This window comes from Callionymus lyra, chromosome 6 (assembly GCF_982586985.1).
Source record: "Callionymus lyra chromosome 6, fCalLyr1.hap1.1, whole genome shotgun sequence".
NCBI lineage: Eukaryota > Metazoa > Chordata > Actinopteri > Syngnathiformes > Callionymidae > Callionymus > Callionymus lyra.
Window position 1 is genome coordinate 15,779,904 of NC_141823.1, and position 26,582 is coordinate 15,806,485.

The window sequence follows — 26,582 nt, forward strand, 5'->3', positions numbered from 1 at the left end:
TGTGTGTGTGTGTGTGTCGTGGCCATGTAAACCAAACAGACTGTAGTCAGAGTGAAATTTTTATATAATGCACTGATTCTCATTTGATGATAAACGTCTTATTGACCTATAACAGTACACGCTCAGATCCCTGTGGTGTATAAAGAACCTTGAAAGTAGTTATTGAGAGGTGGATTCATTCAAACGTGCGCCCCTGGAGGCCTATGTGTGAAATGCACGGCCCGCCACTGATTTAAAGGTGAACTTTTTGTATGGAGGTTAAGTTTTAGTAGCTAAATATAAATAATCGTCGTTATCAGACTGACTTATTGAGGTTGGTCTGTATTTGTTTAGCTTGTTTCTTCCGTTTGTTGTCATTTTTTTTAAGGTGGAGTCTAAGTTTTTAACTTCTTTTATCAGATTAAATCGTGGGGGCAACGCTTTATCTTTTCATCCTCCTGGTGTCTCAGTAAATGAACTGCTCAGAAGGAAACTGGAGTCTGTTATTCAGAGTCATGGTTACACTTTATTAATACTGCAGAGAAAAAAAACAAAGTCACAATGATGACAATCAAACACAGATTCATCTCAACACACGTGGATCATGTTCGTGGCTGAAGAGAGTCTCTGACTGCACCTCTGCTGACGCGGGAGACAGGTCGGACATCTCCACCTCCTCCACAGGTACTGGGCGCTGCTCTCGACTCCAGGTTCTCCAGACTGTTGCCACGACAACGACACACATCATCACGATCACAACAGTGAGCAGCGCAGACCTCACCAGAAGGAGATCAACCTCTGGCTCTCCGAATATAAAAAGGGTCTTAGACGTGAACACACAACGATTGTCTTTTAAAAGCACACACCAGAACTCCCCGCTGTCTTCCACAGAGATGTTAGTGATCACCAGCCTCGGGGGAGGGAAGTAATTTCTGTATTTTGCTGTGTAATTTCCTTTGCTTGCCACTCTTCCTTCAGTTCCGATTGTCCTCATGAACCATTGAAACCCATGGGTCTCTTTCCTGGTGTCACATTTTAAAGTTATGTTTTCTCCTCCAGTGAAGTACACAACAGCAGGCGGGTCAGACTCGGGACACACAGACAGTTGGTACCTTTCCGGATACAGATCCCTGTAATCACATGTGTAATAACCTTCGTGATTCAAGGTCAGTGATGGAAACATCAATGTGTGGTTGTGGCTCACTTCTCTTTCCACCACTAAATTACTTATCACCCACACATGTGATTTGTTTCCACTGTTGTCAGAGCAGTTCAGCTCCAGACTCTCCCCGAGCGAGCGATGAATATGCTCAAAATCTAAAGACACATATGACCATTTCAGTGCATCACACCTGTGATGGTTCTTCTCCAGACAGTAATAGTCGATATAATGAGACGATTTGTCGAATGTTACCAGAAGAGATGATGTGTTCTTCACCAGCTGGAGTTTGTAAGGGGAAAATGTTTCGTCATCTATCAAAGACAATTCGAAATCACGTTTGTTAGGGGAAAATGTTTTGGAATCACTTCTTTGGTAGAAGTGGACACTCTGGTTTGGTCCCGCATTGTCACAAGTCAGCTCCAGCGTCTGTCCGACATCGGGGTAATATTTCTGATATTCCATATTTTGTGTGTCACAAACCAGGAGTGTGAAGTTCCTCTCGTGCGTCACGTTGTTCTGGGTCCAGCACTGGACTTGGTACTGACCCGAGTCTGAAACCTCCAGACGTGAGATCCCATAAGAAGCTCCTCTCTGCAGACTGGAGTTATGATGCTGTGAAGTGTTCCACAGTAGTTTCTCCTCCTCACCGCTCCTTCTTGAGATCAAGCAGAAGTCGGCAGTTTGGTCCAAGACAAAGTGATGAGAGTTTCTTTCAAGCTTGATGATTTCAGCGAGGATGTTGTTGGAGAAGAGCGCCACCAGCATCAGGATCTGTGCAGCCATGTCTTCGTCTGTCAGTCTGAAGCTTCTCTGACTGTTGCTTCATGAGCTCCATCTCTTCACCATCAGCAGCTTCTCGTGTACTATTGGTGGAACTGGGGGATTTTATCTGGAGTTTGCTCTGCATGCGTCTTCCTGTCGGCTGTATCCCGTGTGAAGATTCTATAAAGATAAATATGAACTGAAATGAGTGAATAGATGAAAAGGGTACATGTTCGAGTGTTTGATCCCGTGTGTAAATGTTCGTGACAAGAACTCGTGTGTGTCTTTTTCTTTTTCCATTTCTAAATGGGCCACGTTATACAGCGACCGATGTCCAGCCAGAAGAAAGAAGGGGTACAGAAAATGAGATGTACTCAGATAGGAAAACAAAATTTAAGAAACGCAAGCAAAAAGTGAAGATTAAGAAAATTCTAGTGCAAAGATAATTTGTCTATATATGTCTGTCAGCTGAGTCAGCTCAGTCTAGAGGTTCTCTTCTTGAATTAGAGGATTTGTCTTTACTCGTCCCACATTGAGGCCATTTGATTTGTCCTCACAAAAACCAAATCATGACAAAAACAATATTAAGGTAAGGTAAGGTAAAACTGTATTGATTCATTATTTTTTTTCCAATAGCCACTATATATATATATATACTGTATATATATATATAGCCAATATAATGAATAAAAATAAACAATGAAAACTCTAATGCTGAATAACAATGACATGATAATAATGAAATGATAATAAACTTATAAAAATCAAATATGCATAATAATAATTAATAAATAAAAATAATAGTTAAACAAAAATCATCAACACAAATAGAAGTAGAAGTATGTGTCGAATTAACAAGGTGGATGTTTACGTTTTAGCCAATTATTAAAATTCTGTAAGACACAAACAAAACATTTTAGTGGGACTGATTTAGTGGGATTGGTTAAAAACTAGTTTCTTGTGATCTTCTGTGTTTAGTGTTCTTCGGTCAATGACTGTAAGAAAGCTACAAGTCGCCGACAGACGAGTGAGTCGATGGGGTCACCATCTTGGCTCCTCCTCCAGCCTACGATAGTTCACAGCTACACTTCCTCTGAGCTAATAAAAAAATGGTCGGACCCAAATTCTAGTTGGTTCTGAAGTCAACAAACTGCGTCTTTCAATCATCAAATGTCAGGTGAACACTTTCTTACCTTTATTGTTCTGCTACAACAAAGCTTTCTAAATGACCTAACAGGGGCCTCCCACACACTTCAAAGTAGAACTCTAGAATACTTAAGTTTGAACTCATTTAACAGTAACAGTAGTACAGGACACAACAGTAGCTAAATATAAATGATCGTTATAATCAGACTGACTTCTTTAGATCGGTTGGTACTAATTCAGTTTATTGCCTCCCTTTAATATTTCATCTTTGTTCAGCAAATGACAGAAAACCCCAAGTTGTCAAATGAGTTAAAGTTACAGAGTGGTATCGTCTCCCTGAGCTGATCAACCAATAGGTGCTTGAACGTATCTCCTGACATGGTGAGTAGAATATTGTCCAGCGTATTTTTCCTTTTGAAATCAAGACTAATTCATTTATTTATCAGGATAACTCATATGCAGTCTTGTCAGGATTTTTCAGAATTAATCAAATTGTTATTCAATTAAAATCATTTATTAAAACAAAATATTTTTTGTTTGTTTGTATGTTTTAACAACATCATGTCTTGTCCCAGGCAACAATCAAGGATGCTATAGCCAAATGGGTAAGTGCGTTGTTGATTCCTATTTAAAGTTAAAGTGTTTTCTATTCTTTATAAAAAAAAAAGATATACTTGAAAAATTGTTTTGTGCAGGAGGAGAGCATCGGAGAGAAGGCGTGTGACCAAACCCACGTCAAACTTTACGGTCAACTACCTCCAATAGAAAGGATGGACGCCTCCATCTCCACGCTTGTCAACTGCGAGTGAGCTATCTTGCCTTCATGTCCACATTTATCATAGGGAGTCATTCAAATGTGTTATTGAACTACTACCAGGCAGCTGTCACTGTCCACCAATAGGATCAAGAAGATCACCAGTCTTCACGGCTTGAGTAAGCGCTCCTTGTCAGAGATCTATGTTCCTTTGTGTCTGAGATGAATGTATGTGCTTCACCAGAGAACCTGAGGATTCTTTCTCTGGGGAGAAATTGCCTCAAAGACCTCAGTGGGCTGGTGAGAGTTTACACACACGCACTGCTGTCATGTTGAACTGGGTTTTAGTGAGTCTCCCATGTCTCCACAGGACCCAGTGAGAGAGACACTGGAAGAACTCTGGGTCTCTTACAACCTTGTGGAGAAGCTTGACGGAATCCAGAACCTGAAGAAAATGTCTGTTCTCTACATGTCCAATAACCAGGTGAAAGACTGGGGTGAGCTTGAGCTTTATATTTCACACTTTTAACAAACAGAATGACAGAACTGTGAGGTCATGCAGAAATCTAGATGAATAGATCTATCTATTCCTCAATTAATATAACCTTTTTATGCCCTTAATAATAAGAATAACAATACGTTATACAATGACAAAGATTTTTCTAGCATTATTTTTTTTTTTGATTAAATAACATAATAACTTTCATGTAGAATATGACATTATGAAACCTGCAACTCAGAAAGACTATCTTTGGTCGTATGCTATTGACAGGAGAGTTTTCCAAGCTGGCTGACCTGCCCTGCCTCTCCATGCTGGTGTTCGTTGGGAATCCTCTGCAGGTGAAGCACATGGCTGATAATACGTGGAGAGAAGAAGCCATCAAGAGGCTCCCAGTTTTGACCAAGCTTGATGGTAAGATATGATCCAGAAGAAGTTTTGGTCCTTCATGTGAGGATTCAAAAAAAAACAACCCAATAATTTCACCATTTCCTAATATGTCCTAAATATCCTCTCAGTTTTTCAATTAAATGTGGTGTTTAACTGACTTTTATGAATGTCCAAAGACATAAAAAAAAACGTAATGATATTAAAGTTTATTAGGGAGGAAATAAGCTCCATAAATAGACAAAAACAGATCCTCTTCATATGCTGATAATCAATACTTCCTCTTCTTTTTCAGGAATTTCTACTCTGAAGAAGTAACGCCTGGACGCCTTATGGACCCTGAAATTAAAATCTATAAATAAGAATATGTTGAAATGTCTTTTTTTTCTCTGCAAATACACGTTAAAATAATGAAATAAAAAATTATACAGGGACTATCTGATCATCCGATATATATATATATATATATATATATATATATATATATATATATATATATATATATATATATATATATATATATATATATATATATATATATATATATTCCTATGTTGTGTTTACAACACTGTCAATTAAAGTTTCTTATTTTGATACAGTTAAAAATAATAAAAATAAAAACAGTGGAATAAAGGCAATGACTGTAATGACGTTTGAAAGCGTGTCTCGTACATGCAAATAATAATAATAATAATAATAATAAAATGAAATCTAACGGGTTTATGTCAGCTACGTCACGTGACAACAGTGCATTGCGTCATGGGCAGCTGATCAAACAGGAAGTAAACAACAAACCCAGCAGACTACGTTGCCGAGACGAGAAGGTAATATTAGAATTAAAAAAAGAGTTTAACATCTAATTAGAATTATGGCTTCTGAAAAGAAATACGTTTAAGAAAATATTTTCGAGAATGTCCTTAGCAACCTAGCTCGTGAGCTGTTGTTGCATTTCCGGTCCACACTGTATTATTTTCTTTGGTCAGCCTAGCATCGCAGTTAAAAAAACGACCACACAGAGCACGAAGACCATTTTTAAAAGGCGTCACGACAATTTAGAAGTGGACAAAGTGTCCTTACTGTCAATAACATTAATTTTGAAATGTTTTCTAATACAACTTTCTTTGCTTTAATGTCCTCCTGCAGCTTTTCCCTTCCTTTCCAATGGTCTCCCTGGTGTGCACCTTGCAAGACCACCTGGACGATGTCAACTGGTGTTCTTTTTCCACCCAGCATTTAGCCACGTGCTCTGGGGACAAAACTCTGAGGTTGTACAAGTGCAGTGACTTCTCGGAGCTGCCGTTCTCGCCTCTCATCGGCCACGGCTATGGCGTCCACTGCTGCTGCTTCAGCTCCTGCGGTCAGTTCCTCGCCTCCTGCTCCACCGACGCCACCACCGTGGTCTGGTCCACGGTCACCGGTGAGATCGAGGCCGTCCTGGAGCATCCCGGTCGCAGCCCCGTCAGGATCTGTGCGCTGTCCCCGGACTGTGTCCACCTGTTGTCGGGCGGATCCGATGGATCGCTGGCGCTCTGGGATTTTCCCTCCAAAAAGCTTCAGAGGTGACCTTTTAATATTTGACTGTCGATCAAACAGATCTATAATCTTGAGGGTCTCGTTTAGAACCGGGGCGGTGGAAGACACGACCATGGTGGCCTGTTCCTTCACTCCCTGCAGCCAAATGTTTATGAGCGGGTCCACCTACGGAGACCTGCGGCTCTGGGACCTCGACATGAACCAACTGCACGTACAGAAGAACGCACATGACCTCGGGGTGACCTGCTGCGTCTTCTCTCCCACAATCCTCAGTGGTAAGATTTAAAAAATAATCTGGAACCTGATGTAGAAGAAAAGCCCAAGTCTTGATGAATTTAGAAATAATTAATTATTATTATTAATTATTGGAACAGTCACTGATATTAGTGCCCACAGCTCAGGGAAAAACATGTTTTTAACTCATCCAGTTATATGTGATTATTGCACCTTTTCTTTAACAAACTAAATCCAGTATTTAAACCTAATAAAATAACATAGTTTAATAGAAGATTGTCAATTTATAAATTCATTGGGAACAAAATGTAGGTAGTGGTAACTAGACAAAGAACCTTGAGAAAAAACTGAGACGAGAAGAGATGTTCAGTACAAAGGAAGGCATTTTAAACTAGCATTAGATATGGTTTACTTTCACCATGTAGCTCAGTCCACGTGTCTCTATTAAAAACCAACATCAATCTAACAGCTGACATGATTCAAGATGTATCTCACTGTAAAAAAAAAAAAAAAAAAAAGGTTCTCTGTCCAGGACTCCTCTGAGGAAATGGCTGCTATTTAATATATGCTTTCAAATTCCCGCAGCCATTGTTGGGGGTTTTGTTCCGAGGAACAGACCCCGTCCCAGTCTCAGAATTGAGTTTAAGAGAAAATGCTTTGTTTAGTGAAATATGCAAAAGTCAGAGACACACTTAGATGATTCATGGGCCCTGGCAAAGCAGAGATCTATCGCAGAGACTTCTTCGAATTCCGAGCGCCGGGTTCTAACGAAATGTTGGATCTTTATAGTCTGAATAAACGGTAAACGAAATATAAAATAAAAATAAATAAATATGGTAAACGCCTCTAGTCATTTGTGCATGTATGATTGGTCAGTGATACTAAACACTTGACTTCTAAGATGGCCGTGCCCACGTGTTAGTTGTGTAAAGTTACAGCAGTAGATTAATTCTACAGAGAATCTGTTTTATCCGTTGACTTACGCAGATGTTGTGTTCTTGTCCTTGACTAACTGACACCATTGAGATTATTTTGTATCTCTCAGTTTCGACCTGACAGCTGAACACGTGGATTGGAAAGAGAGGCAATGATGATTCAATATGAATTAAATATGAAAGATTACCAGTTAATCATGTGACTATTTGAAATGTGTGTTAAAATTTGGATGATTGATTCCAGTAAAGTTGTCAGATCTTACGCCATCTGAAGGGTGGTTTCATTTCTCAGAACAGCTGAAGTAAATCTTCACAAAAGAAAAAAACAGTAAAATGTTGACTTGTTTCCAAATAATCTTAATAATATATTTTTTGTAGTGAATTCTGTCTGGTTTATATAAATTATAATTATATAAATGGCTGATCCCTGATATTCCAATCCTCCTCGCCCACTCTTCAAGTGAGCGAGGGCAAACCAATCGAGTGTTGAAACGCAGCCAGCAAGTATTACCATGTGCCCTGCTGCATTCAGGAGTCCCAAAGTGTCTACCAAGTGCTGCCTAGATACCGTATTTTTTCAGACTATAAGGAGCACTCAAAATCCTTCAATCTTCTTAAAAATAGATGGTGCACCTTTTATTCTGGTGAACCTGAAAAATAATCTTAAATAATACGGTTCTCTGAAACAACATGTTTTGTCACCACCAGGAAGTTTAATTATTTAACAATTTCGATTGTATGCTGTGGTTATAAAGTCAAGTTTATAACTGAGAAAGTGCCATTAAACATTCAGTCCTTTTCGTCATTTTTTTACTTTGTTATTTTCCTGACAAACAAATAAACACCAAAAAAAAGTATAAGCTCTTAGTGGATGTGGGGGAAGAAAAATTGGTACTAAAAAAAAAAGAAATTTAACGTCTTTGTGAATCAAAATATTGAATGAGTTTTTGAAAAAATTTGTTGAAAGAAGTAAACATCATAGTAGAGACTTGAAACAGTCCAAAACAACCAAACATTCCTACATGTTCTGTGTAATAACTGTTCCCGTTGCTATCTTTCAGGCAGCAACGTTGTGGAGTTCGAGCTAGCGTCATGTGGACAGGACAGTCTCGTGAAGATGTGGACCATCACGAAGCTGGTGTCTGGAGGTGAGCTCTCTCACCCTCTGGCTGAATGATTGTGTCGTGCATATGGTTTTGTTTCACAATCTGCACTTTCTTTAAATTTTAGGTTGTAAAATGCAACTGTTGCGCAAGTTAACAGGCCAGACGGCGCCGGTTCTGTCCTGTGCGTACTCCTCTGATGGTCAGCTGCTCGTTTCAGGGTGAGATTCCACTAAAATTTTGAGAACCTTATTTACCATTATTAACCCATTTTTCATCTTTATATTGAAGTTGTCCTCCAATAACTGTTAAACTCTAGTATTTCAAGTTGGTATTTATTTTAGGTTTCCTTTTTTTTAAGACTTCAATCAAATCATTTTGTCATGAATACAAAAATTGTGGATGAAGAGTAGTCATTTCCAATGCTTATATAATTCAATCCATATCCTTCAATAAATTACACTTGCAAGTTATTGTCAATTTTAGAACCCAACTTGTTTATTTTCCATCAATCTCTTGCTCTTATTTTTGATCAACTTAGATTTAAGGTAGATTTATCTTTAACAAAGGTAATTAAAGATTGATATGATTCTGTTGTTTCTAAATATATTATTTACTATTTTCTTTCTTGAAGGCATCATTTTTTTTATTTTTTCAGAGCCAACTCTTTTCTCTGCTTTATATTTTGTTTAATGTTTATAGTTGCCTTAGAATGTTAGAAGCAGCTTTAAAAACACACATTTAATTGATCAATTTAATTTTTAATCCCAAGTTTCACTTTTCATTTTGTGTATTGTATTATTGGCTGCCATTGATGTAAATACAAGTATTCTATTTTAATTTATTAAAAAATACATGTTCTTAAAATGATTAATTCTGAAAATATGTTTTAATCAAACAATCTTTTTTATCAAAGATATTTTCTGTTCTTTGAAACTTCGTCAATGTTTGGACAATTTCCAGCACATTTGATTGTCCTTTTAAATATATAACACCAATATGTACCATCTTTTAGCATTAAGTAAAGTCTTATTAGTTTGAGGGAAGTTTGATTTATCTCAAATCATGATTTCTTGTGTTTGGTAATTTATACATCTTCATTATTTCACTATATGTCCAAAGAGTAATTTCCTAAAACTACATTTGCTCATATATACATTTAAATGTCTGCTAGTCAAGTTTTTATCTTCACACATGTTGGCTCATGTTTCTTGTTCAACTTCTAAGAAGGAGATCATTTGATACATTTAAAAGTCTGCAGTGGACAGTGGCTTCTTATTTCTCCATCACTGGAGGGCTTCTCAACACCACCTGTAACAGGATAAGAATGATCAGAATGTATGAGAAGGTCAGTTTTGAATCTATTCAGGTGATGACGAGGATATTGTGTGTGTGTGTGTCATGAGTTGTGTATTCCAAACTCTCCTGATAACTAAACTGTTTAGCACTTCCGCATGCAGTTCTCCATTGTCGCCACCAGAGGGACCTCGGTTCACGTTTTATTGTGTGCTACAAAATTTACTTTTATGTTGTTTCTTTCAGCTCTGTGGACAAAACAGTGACGGTCTACGACGCAGTGAGTGTTTTTTTAATCAGTAAATATGGAGTGAGTGTGAATCATCTTAATTTTCATGGATTATATTTTTAAATATTTGTCTGTCATTTTTTGCAGAAAAATGGCGTATTACTGTACACGTTACACCAGCATGAAAGGTGAGTCAAACAAGGGCACATTGATGCGTTATTTAGCTATAAATTGTTTCTATATTCTTTGCCAATTTGAGTTAATAATATCATGCATACTGGTGTGCTTTTCTTCCTAACACAAGTAACCTCTTTAGTAGAAAATAAACATACATGAGAAAATTGAGGTAATAATGTAAGGAATATGGAGTTGATCTTTTAAATAATCTAAAATGAAATCCATAAAAATATACACGGACAAGTATCTCAATCAGGTCTCAACCCATTATTAAATGTGAAACCTGGTAACCTGAATGATGAGATGCAGCACTGACTGTTGTGTGCTCCAGGTACGTGACGGCCTGCGCCTTCTCTCCGGCGGCGCCGCTGATGGCGACCGGATCTATGGACAAGAGCGTCAACATCTGGAAGGTGGAGGACGGCTGCAGCCTTCAAGGTGGGAGCGGCAATTGTATAGCGGGTGAAAGTGACTTCTGACATGTTTTCATTTGGTCTGACAGCTGGGAAGTCACTGGCAGGTACGTCTTCAAATCGCACTTTCAAACACGAGTGAAGGGATTTTTGTCTGGATATGTTAAAGAACACAACAAGACTTTTTAAAATGTTCTCCCTCCAGACCAGTCCTTCCTGACGTCAGGTCCAGGTGAGAGGTTTATAATTTCACTTCTTTAAATGTGTTGAGTTTCTCAAAAAAGAAACTTGTTATAAAAACGAGTAAAAACTCGATATGACACCATCTTGCCGCAGAAATAACGAGTCTAGAGCTCCTGCTGAGTCAGCGTTATGGTGAGATGTATTATTTAGTTTCTGTAGGTTTGCTTCGTGAATATCAAGGCGACTTTCCCCTCCATGGTCGACTCCCGATTTAAATTCCAGATTAACTAAGAAAAGGTGACCTTTCTAGAAGAGAACGGTTGTAAAAACCAAATGATATCTTTTTTATTTTTAACCCCTCACACTGTTCTCCAGTGTGTCATTCTTCGGTTGGGTGTCGATGAAGCGGCTCAATAAACCCTCTTAGCCTTGACAGCTGCCTTCAGCCTCCACTCTCGGGTCGATTCCGTAGCATGAGGAGCTATTGAAAAACCGGTACAGGGTTTCTTGGAAACGCAGCGGTGGCACTGACCACGGTGGCTCTGACCGTCAGGCGCCACGTCAGCCGGACGCTCCAGGCTGCTGGTCAGCGACTGGTCGGAGGAGGACGTGTCGGCGTGGCTGCTGGACGAAGGGCTGGAGACGCTGGTGGACAAGTTCAGGAGCAACAACATCGACGGCGCCGAGCTGCTCAGTCTCACCAAGGAGACGCTGGCGTCAGAGATGCACATCGGTGAGGACTCACACACACGTCACACACACGTCACACACACGTCACACACACTCTGGTGGAGGAACTCACTTGTTTCACAACTTTATGCAGGTGAGAAAAGTCTGTCTAAGCACCTCTTACTTCCACGAGACTCTCTTACGTAAGCCGCTCCCCCAACACAAGGTTTCCCACAAGGATTAGCTTGTTTCACAAAATCTAATCCCTGCAGCTCGTGTCGTGTGTGTACTTCTGCCAGTGAGCAGTGTTTTGGGAGCCAGCCCGTCGTCCTCATCATGATCCTTCATCTACATTGTTCCCATAGAGTCGCTTGTTCAACAACACTGAAGTACAGCAGGTAGAACAGTTTTTCAAGGTCGTAAAGTTTTGCAGTTTTTGCAGTCATGGAAGTGTCGACACATGGACTAACTCTCCCTGGCTGTGTTTTTGTGGCAGTCGTGATGAGCTCCCACCACGTCACTGCCGTCGTATACATAAACAGGGGCCACTTAGTACTATGCTGCCAGAATCAGTGGTATAACTTTGTAAGGCTTCGTAGTATTACAATGCCAGGCTCTGTAGTATTACTCTACAAGGCTCCCTAGTATTACTCAACGAGGCTCCGCAGTATTACTCCGCTAAACTCTGTAGTATTTCTCCACGAAACTCCGTAGTATTACACTGCCAGGCTCCGTAATATTATACTGCCAGGCTCCGTTGTATTACAGTGCGAGGCTCTGTAGTATTACTCCCCAAGAATTTGTGCTATTACTCCGCAAGGCTCCGTAGTATTACTTCGCAAGGCTTCATAGTATTCATCTGCAAGGCTTCCTAGTATTACTCCCCAAAGCTCCATAGTATTACTCCCTAAGGCTCAGTAGGATTACTCTGCAAGGTTCTGTAGTATAACTTTGCAAGGCTCCCTAGTATTACTCCACGAGGCTCCGCGGTATTACACCGCGAAACTCCATAGTATTACTCTACAAGGTTCTGTAGTATTACCTTGCAAAGCTTAGTAATATTACTCTACAAGGCTCCCTAGTATTACTCCACGAGGCTCCGTAGTATTACTCCGCTAAACTCCGTAGTATTTCTCCACGAAACTTTGTAGTATTACTCTGCAAGGTTCTGTAGTTTTACTGTACAAGGCTCCCTAGTATTACTCCACGAAGCTTTGCAGTATTTCTCTGCAAAACTCCTCAGTATTTCTCCGCGAAACTCCTTAGTATTACTCTGCAAGGTTCTGTGGTATTACTATGCGAGGCCCCCTAGTATTACTTTGCAAGGTTGTTTTAGTACTACTATGGAAGTTTTTTTTTATTTTTGATTACTATGCGAGCCTTCATAGTATTACTCGGCGAGCTTTCGTAGTAGTACTCAGTGAACCTTCATAGCAATGCTCAGCCAGGCTCGGTAGTATTACTCCACAAGGCTCCTGACTAAGGTACACTAAGGTCATGACACCTGGTCTCCACAGAGTCTGTGGGTCTGCGTGGCCGAGTGCTGAGGAAGGTGGAGGAGCTGAAGAACGAGTCGCTGTGTTCCGGCGTCCCGGACGAGTTCCTGTGTCCGATCACCCGAGAGCTGATGAAGGAGCCCGTCATCGCGGCCGGTGAGTGTCCGCCGGTCCTCGGGACCCCCCTCGCGTCCCCCCAGCTGACTCTCCTGTCCACAGACGGCTACTCGTACGAGAGAGACGCCATCGAGAGCTGGATCAACACCAGGAACCGCTCCAGCCCCATGACGAACCTCCCGCTGCTCACGACCCTGCTCACCCCGAACCACACCCTGAAGATGGCCATCGGTCGCTGGAAAACCAGCCGTTAACACCAGAAGGTTAAATACTAACAAGAACATTTCAGGTCAGTCTTAAATGTTGATCAAGACCACAATCCTATTTTCTTATTGACGCAGCCACACGTTAGGTTTATTTTTTAATTAAACCACAGTAATAATAACGTGGCAACATTCTCTAATCCGTAGCTTAGTTTGAAAAGATGATTGACACCTCCGGACGTTGCTCGCCCGCTCTCTCTCTCTCTCCTCCGGCCGTGACCGCGTGTGCAAACGCTCTCTTGTAAACACTCTTGTGTCTCTCCTGTGCAAATATGAACCACAAATACTGTGAACGTTGAACCACGATGCATCCATGGAGAGTTGGTATCAAATGTGCAAAGAAAGAAAGAAAGAAAAAAAAAAAGTATGACGAGTGATTCATTCTGAACTCAAAACCGCTGAAGTCGTCTGTCGTCGTCTACACCGTACAAATATAAATGTTCTTAAGACACGATAGGACGATCAGACCTAAGAGCGTGAGGTTTTTTTTTCCTATATTCGTGCACGAAGCTGCTCTCCTCTATGTCCATACAATAAATATATTTGAAATATAATACTTAAATCTCTCAGTCTGGTTGTCTCGGGGTCTTCAAAGCCTGAGAAGTACTGGTCCTGTCCAGGAAAAGTTCTTCTTCTTCTTCAAAAAAAAAACGCCGTCAGACGTTTGACTCTATGAACGAGCGTTTGGGTTTGATGGGGGTCATGTGCAGAGCCGGGTTGTCCCGGGTCAGGCTGGCTTGTCGGTGCCGGCCCTCCGGGAAGTGGAGCTGCGCCGGGCCCCGAGCGTCCCGCTGGTGTAGACGATCCCCGAACTCCCGGATCTGCTGCTGGCTGTTGGCCTCCTGAAACGAGGCGCGCTTGTAATCGTTGGGTCCCGCGAAGTCCACGTTGAAGCTGTCCCCTCCTCGGCCGGGGGTCTGCTGGACCCTCACCGACTTGTCCATCACGCCCATGAAGGGCCGCGGCTTCAGGTCGGGTTTGCTCTTGAAGCTCCCGCTGCTCTTGAGGAGACACGGAGCCTCGGACAGCGACTGCCGGCCTCCGTCGGAAAGGTTCCCGCTGGAGGCCTGACTGGAGCTGGAACCTCTGGACCCGGCCGTTCCCACCCCGTCTTTCCGGTGCTCCATCACAGAACCCAGAGCGAGCGCAAGACTGTCCAGCCCGCCTGCGTGAGCGCAGAACCGATCGGTGCCTCTGGAGAAGCTGGAGGAGCGGGGCTGGAACATCTGATTTGGACCGGGTGGGGAGCAGCTTTTAGGGGACAAGGGGTGGTAGAGCTCCGTGGGGCTGAAACCGGGGTGTTCGCTGATGGATCCGGGTCTGATGTCGATCCCCAGAACCGGTACGGGCCTGAGGGAAGTGGAGATGTGTCTGCCGGGCAGCGGACTGGAGGGTCCACACAGCGAAAGGGGCCGACCCCCGACCCTCCCCCCGGACTGGAGAGAGTGACTGTGGTGAGTCCTGCCGGCCTGGTTCAGCCGGTTTAGAGCCGGAACCGGTTCTGGCAGGTCCACGAACACATGGTTCTGTCCGAACTCTCCGTGTGAAAAAGTCGGCGCCTGTTCCGAGAAGGCGAAGGCCACGCCTCCGGGCAGAGTCCTGTTGGGGCCGTAAGGATTCAGGGGCCAGAATTCCAGATTCTTCCCACAGACCGGACCCGGGTCTTCCTCCTCGTCCTCCTCCTCCTTCTCCGTGTCCGTCTGCTCCTCCAGGTTCTGTCGGTCCAGCGAGAACACGTCGGCGTCCTCCTCGGCGCCGCCGTGATGGAAGTGACCGTGAGAGTCCCTGTTGCTGGCCTGCGCCCTCTGGTGGTGCCTGCATTCCTCCTCCACCCGGACCAGGAGGCGCCGGATCTCCCGGTTGGACGGACAGAGTCGCGAGGCTTCGTGGAGGTCGGCCAACGCTGCGGCAAACTTCCTGGAGAGACGACACAGACGAGAGGAGCGTCAAGACGACAGAGCGAAACGACGCCGAGGTAGACGGTGGCGTCTCACCTGCTGCTTCTCTTGGCGCGAGCTCTGGCGTAATACGCCTCGTAACATCGCGGCTTCAGCTCCAGGGCTTTGGTGGCGAAGTCCTCAGCGATGCCGAAGTCCTGCAGGTTCACAGAGAGACGATCAATCGTTTGAAACACGGTCTGTGTTTCCGAGGCTAATATTAGATGAGTGGACGATGACAAAGTGTAAATGAAGGACATTTGTTCTTGTAAATAATTTGATGGCATATGGTCAGTGTTGTGCTCAGTGAACAGTAATTTACTATTTATATTTAGTGCCGAACTGGGAGGTGAACATTCTTATATTATGTCCCATATTATGTAAGTAAGTAATTTTTATTTGTATAGCGCTTTTCCAGACCAGGGTCACAAAGCGCTTAAACAATCAAAACAATATTCAATAAAGTATATACTTTAAAGGTCAAGATAAAACTGATAACACAACAGGAGTTCCAGAAAATCAAGGAAAAGCCTGAACAAATAAAAATGTCTTAAGATGTTTCTTGAAGGAGTCAGTAGATCATCAAACACAGAGGGAGAGGATAATCGTTCCAAAGCTTAGGAGCAACAGCCTGGAAGGATTTCTCTCCTCTGGTCCTGAACCGTGTGTGAGGAACCATCAGTAGATTCTGATCCAGTATTGTCCGAGTACTTGACTCTGGTGATGCGGAACTTACGGAACACATGACTCTTGGCGTAAGTCGTAACTGCTTTCATTTATTTTGAAACCAAAATATATGTCCAAACAAAATTTAACGCTTTAAAAAAAGCTGCTGGAATCACTGTATCCTCTCATCCTCAGTCCTTACTGGGATCTCATGGGATTTCATTGTTAATTAAGCTGTGGAGGACGTGTTGACTGTTGCCATCTAGTGGCCGGGGGGTTTAATTGCAGCCGAAACATTAACAAACGCAGTGAATATTTGCATGTTAATTGTAAATCGAATAATTGTATTTTGTACACACTTTATTGAAATAAAGACAATAAAAAAAAACTTCAATTAGAAGGCCAAAAAAACGTTTGTGGAAGAAACTTGATACAGTGCTGTTGAATATGGTTGTATTAGTGTATTTATATGGTCTCACACCTTTAGTCGTGTAAATAACTGCAAGTAATAGTAGCAAGAATGTGCTGTTAGCCACTGAAACATTATTTCATTCGATGTATGTGTCTTGAATGTGTGTTTCTTTCATTTCCTTGCTTGGTTCATGAGACAAATCCTTGGACCATCATGGCGGTGGCGTGTCGTCTGAAACTCTTCATTAGAATCGTCATCAAACGGAAGCTCGACACGACTCGCATGAAAGCCTCGCTGCAGGTTCACGGTGGATTCTTATCTCTTAATTAGCGACAAGGTCGACACAACATGTCTAATAAACCCTGAAATAGATCAAATGTGTGATCATCAGATGTGGCGGCACTTCTCTGACAGAAGCACCTGTTTTTTTCCTCGCGCCGTCACTCTCCCAGGTGGATGTTTAACGAACGCATTGTGATTCCGTCCTTGAGCTCAGAGTCAGAGTGTTCGCCGTGACGGTCGAGCTGCTGCTGCTGAATTTTTAACAAGACCCCCCCCCCCCCCGCGCACCGGACTCTCCTCGCCCGGATCCTGATGGTCCTCGTCGACGTAATTGGCCCACTTGCACGTGCAGTGTAAATACGTGTCGTGGCCTGTCGGACCGTGACCTTTATCACGTTATCGGCTCCATTATTCATGGCGAGCGCCCCCCCCCCCCTCCACCACCCCCCCACGGAGGATTGGCCGTCTTCCTTCTGTCTGTCAACAGCGAGGGGCTTCCACTCGTGACTGCCGGCCACACATCCATCTCGCCACCATGAGATCTGGACGCTTCATTGTGTTTCCACCTGCTCCCGCTCAGCAGCACGGTTTTCACATCAGGATATTGAACTATTGTTGGAACTTTGAAATCGTTTGATTGAAATGTTGTTTTTCTGAAGCATTTTTGAATAATTCACTTCAATAGTTTCTGTATTGAAATGTCTTTTTTTTTTTTAAACTATTGAATTTAATTGATTTGTTGTTGTTTTTTTTACACATAAATTTGATATTCTAATAATTCAATCTAATCCTTACTAAATGTTTTATTTTTTAATTTGTCGCGTTTTTAATTTCAATATAAAAAAGTTGCTCCAATAATGCCGCCTCACCAGACTAATCCAATCGAGCGCTGAGCCACTAGCTCTTACTTTTCAATTCAATATAAAAACACAAATTACTTCACAATACATACAATACAACTTGCTTCGGAATCCACGATGATGAATTTACGCGCCAATGCTTCTACGTCGTCACGAGATCGTATGAATGTCGTAAGTTTGATCAAGTAGTTCGGTGCTCTCTGTATTTTCTGTCGGCAATATCTTACCAAAATGTTTGTATTGAATTTAAGAGCGAGTGGCTCAGCGCTCGATTGGATTGGTCTGGTGAGGCGGCATTAATGGAACATTTTTAGATTGAAATTAAAAGGCGATAAAATATATAAATTAAACATTTAGAAATGATTAGATGTAATTATTGGAATTAGAATAGCAAAATATATGTGTAATATATTGAAATTGGATCGTTTATTTTTAAATTATAGTAATACGAATATCAAACTATATCAAATTTTTTTTTTGAAAATTCAACTAAAAAACTCACTGGAACATTTATAGTGTTAAATTCTTCCCTTCAATAATTCGTTGGCACTGAAATACTACCATAAGCAACTATCTATTATCATGTGGATGTGGATGAATTCTAAATGAATGGTGAGGAATCTTCCATCTTTCCTCTCCTCCGCCTCACGTCTTTAAAAGTGCATGAAGTGTTTGACGGAGCTGTCGGACTCACGTTGGTTTTCCGGCGGCAGCGAGAGAGGTTGAGATAGAGCGACACCCGCAGGTCCTTCAGGCCCTTCAGCTCCCCTTCAGAGTGGCCCTCGCGAGGGAACTTCCTCAGGGCGTACTGGTACCGCTGGCCCGCCTCTTTCATGCGTCCTTTCTGGGTTCAGCAGAGAAACGCAGCGGTCAGCGTTTTGAAGTTTTATAACATGTAGCAAAGGTGCTGGGGACACTTCCTGTGTCACGAAAATGCACTTACACTGTGTTACCAGAGGAGGGAGCCAGAAACAAATGTAGTAGCTGGGATTTCTTAACTTACATTTCCTTTTTGTCCATTTATTTTCATTCCCATTTTTACGTGAAATAATATAAGTTTCATCTTTGACTCAGTCGTACCTTGTAGAGCATGTTTCCCTCCTCCATGAGCTTCTGCAGCAGGATGAGGAGAATGTCCGGCTTGGATGAAGCCATGGCCCATGTGGCGTGACCTGAAAAAGATGGTGCAGAGATTTGTTAATAATCGACGGAATTTCATGTTCATTTATCGGTTTCCACGTCAACACACCTGATCGGTCGTGCGGCGTTGTTCTGGATCCTGTAGATCACAACAAATAGATTTCAGACCAAAATCCTGGTGTCCAGAACAAGCTGGGGGTCATACTAAGAGTCCACACCATGAATATTTTCAGTCGAGTTCAGATAGTCTTGGGTGTTGGTGATTTTAAAATGTGGATCTGGAATGTACTGTGGCTTCTGTTATGGATCTTAAGTCAGACCTAAATGAGGGTTTTTTAGTTGTTACCCATCTTGGCTCCTTTCTTGACCAGGGAGGCCACCAGGGCTGGGTTCTGGCAGCCTTCGGAGTCCCGGGCACCGTCCACCCTCTCCAGCACCGCGCCGTGCTCCAGCAGAAGTTGAACCTGGAGGTGTATCTATCATTGCTCCTCTTCTTCTTCCTGATATTGTGTTACACGTTCACTGTTACCCACCATCTCGGAATCCCCGTTAAGAGCAGCCAGGTCCAGAGGAGTTCTTCCTTGGCGGTCCGGAACGTTCAGGTCAGCTTCAGCCTCCACTAGCTGTTGTAGCACCCCTTTGTGACCCCTCAGACAAGACCAGCTGAGGGCGCTCAGACCCTCTTGGTCAACGGCTGAAACCGACGCACCTATAAACCCCAGAATCATCAACAACAGAAGGTGGTTCTTGTGATATTGTGATGTGTGTTGCGACGTCTCACTTTTTGACAGCAGCAGCTGGACGCTCGAGACGTGACCCTCGGCCGCCGCCAGCATCAGAGCCGAGCGACCCTGTTTGTCACAGGAGTTGATATCGGCTCCTTTTTTCAGCAGCAGCTCCAACACCTGGCGAAGTAGAGATTAGAGATTTGGTCGTTCGTCAAAGTATTTTCCCATCACTCCCTGGTGTGTGTCAGTGCTTGATGGAGTTTTTTTTATGGCAGGAGTTTTTGACAACAGCTACATGGTTCGATAACAGTGGAAAATTGTTTATTTATAATTGAAAAATTGTAGTTGAATATTTTTTGATTACAGTTGAAAATGGTTTGATTACAGTTGAAAATGGTTTGATTATAGTTGAAAATTGATTAATTATAGTTGAAAATTGATTAATTATAGTTGAAAATTGTTTGATTACAGTTAAAATTGTTTGATTACAGGTGAAAATTGTTTAATTATAGTTTAATTTTTTTTTTATTATAGTGGAAAATTGTTTAATTACATTTGAAAATTGTTGAATTACAGTTGAAAGTGGTTTGATTTAGTTAAAAATTGTTTGACTACAGTTGAAAATTGTTTGATTATAGTATAGAAATGTTAAATTATGGTTGAAAATTGTTTGACTATAGTGGAAAATTGTTCAATTACAGTTGAATTGGTTTGATTATAGTTGAAAATAGTTTAACTACAGTTGAAAATAGTTTGATTATAGTTGGAAATTGTTTAATTTTATTTGAAAATTGTTTGACTACAGTTTAAAATGGTTAGATTACAGTTGAACATATTTTAGTTACAGTTTAACATTTTCTACTCACAGTTATAATTGTTTGATTATAGTTTAAAATGGTTAGATTACAGTTGAACATCTTCTAGTTACAGTTTAACATTTTCTAGTCACAGTTATAATTGTTTGATTATAGTTGAAAATGGTTAGATTACCGTTGAACATCTTCTAGTTACAATTTAACATTTTCTACTCACAGTTATAATTGTTTGACTACAGTTGAAAATCGTTAGATTATAGTTGAAAATAGTTTGATAACAGTCGATCAATGTTTGATTACAGTCATAAATTCTAAGATTGTATTGTATAATGTATCCAAAAACCCTGTGCAGGAGAGAAACCGGCGACCGGCTGTGTTTTCCGTCTCTTACATGCGTGTGTCCGTGCTTGGCGGCGCTCAGGATGGGCAGCATCCCTCTGCGGTTGGCTACCTCCAGCCCCGCCCCTCGCTCCAGCAGCAGCGCACACACCTCCGTCCTCCCTCTTCCTGCCGCCGCGCTCAGCACTGACGGAGGGTCGGCAAGGAGACGAGACAGCGAGGGGGGAGAAGAAAATGTTACTGACACGTTGGTGAAGGAAGAAGAGCTGCAGCAGCAGCAGGCTGGTGATTTTCCACTGACTAATACTTCACATGCTGCCTTCCATCAACAGGAAAAAAAAAAAAAAACTGCTTCAAGATTCCTTCATCGCCCTTCATCAGTGACCTTGTCACCGTCACTGATAGAATACAGGGGTGACCTTCAGAGATGAGATGAACACAGAAGCCGTGAGTGGCACAAAGTGGAGCGTGGTCAGTTAATCTGTGGCTCCAAATACACACAAAACTAAAAAAAAAAACGTCGCTGCGGCGGTCGGTGGACCTCTCGTCCAATCAAATGCTCGTGTGGTCGAGTCCTTTAGACATCCAAGCTGGGTGACTCCGAATAAAGACGATGAAGGTTTCACACCCGCAGAATACTAACGACTGCAGACGTGATCTGAAACCTGCTCCTCTCTTATGCTTCATCACTGAGTGATACATATGGTTCTAAGAAAATATTAGTATGTTTATATATAAGTACCGCAATATTTTTTTTCACTGCATTGTATGAATGTTTTGGTTTGTTTTGACGTCTCCCTCAGCTAGAAGAAGAATGAAATCCTGCCAGATCCTGGTGATGACTGAGGACAAGAGGATACAGTCCACTCCAGCAGTTAAAAAAAAGAAAGATGTTTGGTCTGTGTACTGTGTGGCTGGGACAGACTAGAGTGAACAGACATGTTTAGATGAGTGTGAGGAAGGACTTTATATTCAGACTTTCATGAGACTATAATTAGACTGAAAGACCAAAAGAGGTGGATTTCTAAAATTTGCTAAAACGCACCAGTTTCTCCCCAGAGAGAGTCGTGAGCGTCCATCTGCACGGCCAGATGTTCATCTTTCAAGTCCAGTAAGCTCCTCACCACCTGCAGGAAAACACACTCTAATAGTCGGGTGTGTGACTGTGCAGAAACGGCGAGGCGGGGGGGCGGGAGCCGTGCGGCGCATGACAACGAGCAAGAGTTTTTGGGTGAGGATCTGTACCTGAGAGAGTCCCACACTCGCCGCCACAGTGACCGCCTGCTGCACCGCCTGCGTTCTCGCAGTCTGGCTCGTGTGCGGCTGCTGCTGCGGGTCAGCCGGGTTCTCCTCCGCCCAATCCTGGCCCAGCAGGACGGCGATGATCTCGGCGCTGCCCTTCAGCGCCGCATGGACCAGCGAGCACTGGCCGTTCTTATCAGCGTGGCCCACCTGGCAGAGAGGAGGCAGACAGAGGCGCTCGTCGTGATTCAGGCGCTAATGCGCTGGCCTAGATCGGGAGTGTTTGTCAAACGTCTCCCGGAATAGATCTGGAAATCAGGGCCGTTCGGAATGAGGTGGAAGTGTTCGTAATGATTTTCGAAATTCGTCACCTTGGCCCCCTTCTTGCACAGCAGGCTGACTAGGTCGGCGTGTCCTGCGGCGGCGGCCAGGCAGAGCGGCGTCATCCCCGCGTCATTGGTCACGTCGACGCAAGCTCCCATCTCCAGGAGCAGAGCTACCATTTCTAGGTGGCCCAGGTGGGCGTGGACCCCCAGGATGGGCGCGTGACCCACGACCTCGGAGCTCCAGGACACATTAGCCCCGCCCATCATCAGAAGACGACTGACCTGCAGCACAAGGAAAACATCGGGTCATTTTTCCTTTGTGAGGTCAGGTCGCAGGGGCAGCGTTCAGGGCAAAGAAGTCTAGTCTTCCATCTCCCTGGAAGCCTCCTCCAGATCTATACGTGGTGGATACATATTTGAGAATGATTGGGAGGAAAGAGATACAACTCACATAACAAATACCGTAGTTTAAGACTAAAGTATGAGACGCACTTAGAACCATTAAAATAAAAAGAAGAAAAAAAAGCCTGTGCGTATTATTTATTAATTGTGGTTGTACTTACTGACCTCGAACCTGCGCTCACACTCAAAATGTTAGTATTATTCTGCGAGGTTATTATATTATTCTGAAAGGCTTTTTAGTAATACTCCACGAGGCTCCATAGTAATAACCTGTGAGGCTCCGTAGTATTACTCTGTGAGGTTTTGTCATATTAATCTGTGAGGCTCTGTTGTATTACTCCTCCAGGCTCCTTAGTATTAATATGCGGCTCCCTAGTATTATTCCACAAGACTCTGTAGTATTATTTGCGAGCCTTAGAAGTATGAAACTGCCACGCTCCGTAGTATTAAATTGCAAGGCTCTGTAGTAACAATCTGCGAGGCTTTGCAGTATTACTCTGCGAGGCTCCAAAGTATTCATCTGTTACGCTCCCTAATATTATTTTGCAAGAATTTGTAGTATTATTCGCAAGACTCGACAATTAGTATGATCCTACGTAGTATTACTCTGCAAGCCTCTATAGTATCAATCTGTGAAGCTCAAGTATTTGTGCAAGGCTCCGTAGTATTACTCCGTAGGGCTCTGTAGTATTAATCTGAGGCTCCGCAGTATTACTTCGCAAGGCTCTATAGTATCAATCTGTAAGGGTCCCTGGTATTTTTGCCAAGACTTCGTAGTATGAATCTGCTAGGATCCGTAGTATTACTCTGCCCTGCTCCAAAGTCAGGAGCCTGAGAGAGTAATACTCCACCAATAAGGACTATGACTTACACAGTAATACAAAATGCTTATGTATGAAAACAGACTCGCTCATTGATAGTATAGTAAGAATATACGTTTTTTGAAATACAAGATAGTTTAAGTGTGTGAGTTTGTGAGTACAAGCATACGTCACCTTGATGTTAGGTGTGTAGAGGTTCCTCAGGGATGCTAGCGCTGCAGACAGACTGTCCGTGCTGCAGTTCACCCACATGGCCTGCAGGACGCTGGAGGACACTCCTGTTCTCTTACTCAGGCCCTGCAGATGCAATCAGAGCTCAGATCTAATCTGTGCAGCACATGTCGACTCGTGTCCCAGAAGTACGGGTCTACATATCGAGTGTCAGTCAAGTGCAAACAGTATCTGAGTGTTTATGTGTACAAGGAGCACTAATGTGTGTAGGTGTGTGTACTATCTGAAAGATGATGAGGAAGCTCTTCATGTTGCACCCCCAGGAGTTGTCAAAGACCTAAAGGTTTTAGGGGCCAATCATCTTGTTATAGTCATTGAATAATACATTGGAGCTTCCTCACCTTGAAGATGTGAGCCTTGAGGATGTGGTGTCCCAGTTCCATGGTCTGCTGACGGTTCAGCTTCCCCTGCTGGCGGGAGAACATGAAGGCCAGAAGAGCGTGGCCGGATCTGTAAACAACGAGCGTCACACTCTCATCTCACCGTCAACAGTGATCCTGCGTCAACGTTTACTGCTCTAGTCTTGCCAATGTCCTAAAAATACTATTATAATGCTATAATATACTAATAATAGGTTGAGATTAAGTTAAAATCAGCCTCTGAGTAGATTTATAAGTCATTCATAAAATTGGGGGGGAAGGAAATGGCGCGATATTGTGACTTTTTTTTAGTTTTAAGAAAGTAAAGTTTGATTATAGCTGAAACTTTTGGATTACAGATCAAAATTGAAGAAATGTTTTATTACAGTTGATAATTGTATGTCGTGTATACAAACAAAAGATTGTGAACAATTGATTATATACCGTAAAAGATGTAATAGTTGTATTAAATGTTCTGAATTACTACAAGATTAGGAATGGATAATGTATATTTGACAGAACTAGAATATATACAGTATGTTGTATGTTATGTATTGTATACATGTAGAACAATAGTTCAAATTGGGATATTTAGATATTTTAACAGAGCAGAGGCACAGCTTGACAAGTCAAAGAGAACATATGTTCCATCAATTCCCTCAATTGACTTGAGTTTGACCAGAGTCCGACCCGCAGTGACGCACTCAAGTCTTACCTCGGCTCACAGAGGAAGTCGTTGCTCTCTCCGTCCGCCCTCCACACCAGCCACTCTCTGAAGGACGGGTGACACAGCATCCGCGTGCCATCCCTGCGCCTCACCTAAAGACCGAGAGGAGGTTCATTCATCCGCTTTCATGTCAGTGTCCATAGAAGAAACCGACGGGAAAGAGCTGAAAGTCTAAATCAACCCACTCCCATCCGTGCATAAAGAGTCTCACCATGAATCCAGTCAGACTCTCTAATCTCTGCTGGAAGTCTTTCCACTCCAGCTCTCCGCTCACACTGCCTGCATTCAGCGCCCGGAACATTTGCTCATCAGTCAGCGGGTGCAGAGAGGCAAGCGCCACATTTAGCACTGGAAGTACTCGCTCAAAAGCCTCTTTATCAGGGAAGTTGACTTGACACATCAGCAGGTAGACCTGCCGGATACGAGGGAAGGAGCAGAGAGTTAGAGCACAAAAGATGGAATACATTAAAAGTGTAATAATCATCGTGACAAGATAGGAATTGTAATCATTGTGATGACACCGTCTTATTTTCAACGTAAATATATATGGAAGTATTTCGGTGTCACCAGGATTTTTTTTTTAATTGTAGAATTTAAAATTTGAAATGTTGAATATTTTTTTGAATTAAAAAATCTGTTGTTTTTTTAAGTATTTAAACATTTTTTTAGGAATTTAATTCAATAATTTGTGAATTTAAGGTTTGATTTCTTTGTTATAATTTAATTTAAAAAATTTAATATTTAAAAGATGATTTTTTTTTTACACAGATGGTTTGATGGTTTGATTCTCATTCTAATTATCCAAAATATTTTTTATTTATATATATCATATTTTTTTATATTTGTATACTAAGTAGTATACAAATGTTAACAAAATAGTTCAAACGTTTGGTTTTAATTATTATAAAATTAAACTTTAATAAGCATCTGTTTGAAAATGTTTTAATGTTTTTAATTACATTTTCAATTAAGTAATTCAATTATTATTAAATATTTCAAATATTAAAAGATTGTTATAAATGCTTAAAGAAACCCTATAATGGCAACATTGTTAAATGTTAAATTCAATGATTTAATATTCTGCTGGTAATATTCGTTGATAATCTTCCATAGTTGTAGCTGCTGTTGTAATTGTTATTGTGACCTTAATTAAAAATGTAATTTAATTGAATTCCTCTTCACTGATGGAATAAGATGGTCTTGAAAAGATCCACCTCAACATCACTTCCATTTTCCGTGGCGCTTGTAAGCAATCACGGAATAATTAAGTCATTATACTGCTGTCATAACACCTCGTCATCGTCCTTAATACAGTCGATTATGCAACTTTAAAATGCCACTGTCACTCAGTTTCAACTATTCTGGTATTCTGACAAAAAACTCTTTTATCGAAACCCTTTTCATCTCCTGACGTCTCCTCTGGGTGTTGTGCGAGTTTGAACGATTTGCAAAACAGGTTGACCTCTGACAAGGAGACGGGCACCACCATGTAGTTCCCTCCTTTCAGGACCAGGTGGCTCTTGTGGAACAGGTCCAGGGTCAGCTGCAGGTACAGGAGGGAGCCGTGGCTGCGCGTGGAAAGGTGGCTGCTGAACTTGCTGAGGAGCAGGGGATCTGGGGCGGAGCCCGTGGGCGTCGTGACGTTGGCGGCCACCTGGGCGCTGCCGCTGACCCGGTGATGGATGTAGTCGCTGAGGTCGGCTCCCAGGTCGCTGCTGTCAGGTAGGATGTCCAGAGAGATTCCCGAGAAAGGAAGTGGAGTGGTAATTTCCTGAGGGGCAGACGCGACACAAACACCTCAATATTTAATCACCCGGCTGCGTGATTTAACTAAGACCAAATTAAAGGCATCAGGACTGGTTCCGTGGATGCTGTGAGTCACACGCAGCCATGGGACAGAACAGTAAATAGTGTGACAATGACTCAAGCTCCCACATTGCTCACAGGCCGTGCTCAAG

General features: G+C 42.3%; 3 protein-coding genes across 4 annotated transcripts in view; 2 read left to right on the forward strand and 1 right to left on the reverse strand.

Annotated features, from left to right (window-relative positions):
- The first annotated feature begins 3,239 nt into the window (after positions 1-3,239).
- Positions 3,240-5,052, forward strand: LOC148076550 (dynein axonemal light chain 1-like). 2 transcript variants are annotated; one of them, XM_087793911.1, is made up of 8 exons: positions 3,240-3,430; positions 3,625-3,654; positions 3,745-3,854; positions 3,927-3,982; positions 4,048-4,103; positions 4,174-4,300; positions 4,576-4,716; positions 4,985-5,052. In XM_087793911.1, the coding sequence occupies exons 1-8, from the start codon at positions 3,428-3,430 to the stop codon at positions 5,005-5,007; spliced, it is 546 nt and encodes a 181-aa protein (XP_087650037.1). In that variant the 5' UTR covers positions 3,240-3,427; the 3' UTR covers positions 5,008-5,052. The 2 variants fall into 2 exon arrangements, with proteins under 2 accessions (XP_087650037.1, XP_087650038.1); XM_087793912.1 differs by lacking the exon at positions 3,625-3,654.
- A 403-nt stretch (positions 5,053-5,455) lies between these two features.
- wdsub1 (WD repeat, sterile alpha motif and U-box domain containing 1) lies at positions 5,456-13,893 on the forward strand. The gene is made up of 13 exons (XM_087793909.1): positions 5,456-5,513; positions 5,833-6,248; positions 6,310-6,497; positions 8,453-8,539; positions 8,622-8,715; positions 10,037-10,070; positions 10,167-10,207; positions 10,528-10,634; positions 10,699-10,716; positions 10,815-10,841; positions 11,346-11,525; positions 12,979-13,113; positions 13,177-13,893. Exons 2-13 carry the CDS (start codon positions 5,851-5,853, stop codon positions 13,326-13,328), a joined length of 1,461 nt encoding a protein of 486 aa, XP_087650035.1. The 5' UTR covers positions 5,456-5,513; positions 5,833-5,850; the 3' UTR covers positions 13,329-13,893.
- The window catches only part of LOC148076552 (protein TANC1-like), a 35,414-nt gene continuing 22,256 nt past the window's right edge, over positions 13,425-26,582 (reverse strand). The window contains exons 13-29 of the mRNA XM_087793908.1: positions 26,087-26,395; positions 24,836-25,036; positions 24,613-24,716; positions 23,880-23,988; positions 23,482-23,604; positions 22,130-22,366; positions 21,762-21,968; positions 21,562-21,643; positions 20,569-20,702; positions 19,416-19,539; positions 19,168-19,343; positions 18,981-19,098; positions 18,744-18,773; positions 18,575-18,666; positions 18,189-18,338; positions 15,332-15,432; positions 13,425-15,254 (exon numbers count right to left, since the gene is read on the reverse strand). Of these exons, the coding sequence (XP_087650034.1) occupies positions 13,994-15,254; positions 15,332-15,432; positions 18,189-18,338; positions 18,575-18,666; positions 18,744-18,773; positions 18,981-19,098; positions 19,168-19,343; positions 19,416-19,539; positions 20,569-20,702; positions 21,562-21,643; positions 21,762-21,968; positions 22,130-22,366; positions 23,482-23,604; positions 23,880-23,988; positions 24,613-24,716; positions 24,836-25,036; positions 26,087-26,395 (3,558 nt within the window). The 3' untranslated portion in view covers positions 13,425-13,993. The remainder of the gene's footprint in view (positions 15,255-15,331; positions 15,433-18,188; positions 18,339-18,574; positions 18,667-18,743; positions 18,774-18,980; positions 19,099-19,167; positions 19,344-19,415; positions 19,540-20,568; positions 20,703-21,561; positions 21,644-21,761; positions 21,969-22,129; positions 22,367-23,481; positions 23,605-23,879; positions 23,989-24,612; positions 24,717-24,835; positions 25,037-26,086; positions 26,396-26,582) is intronic.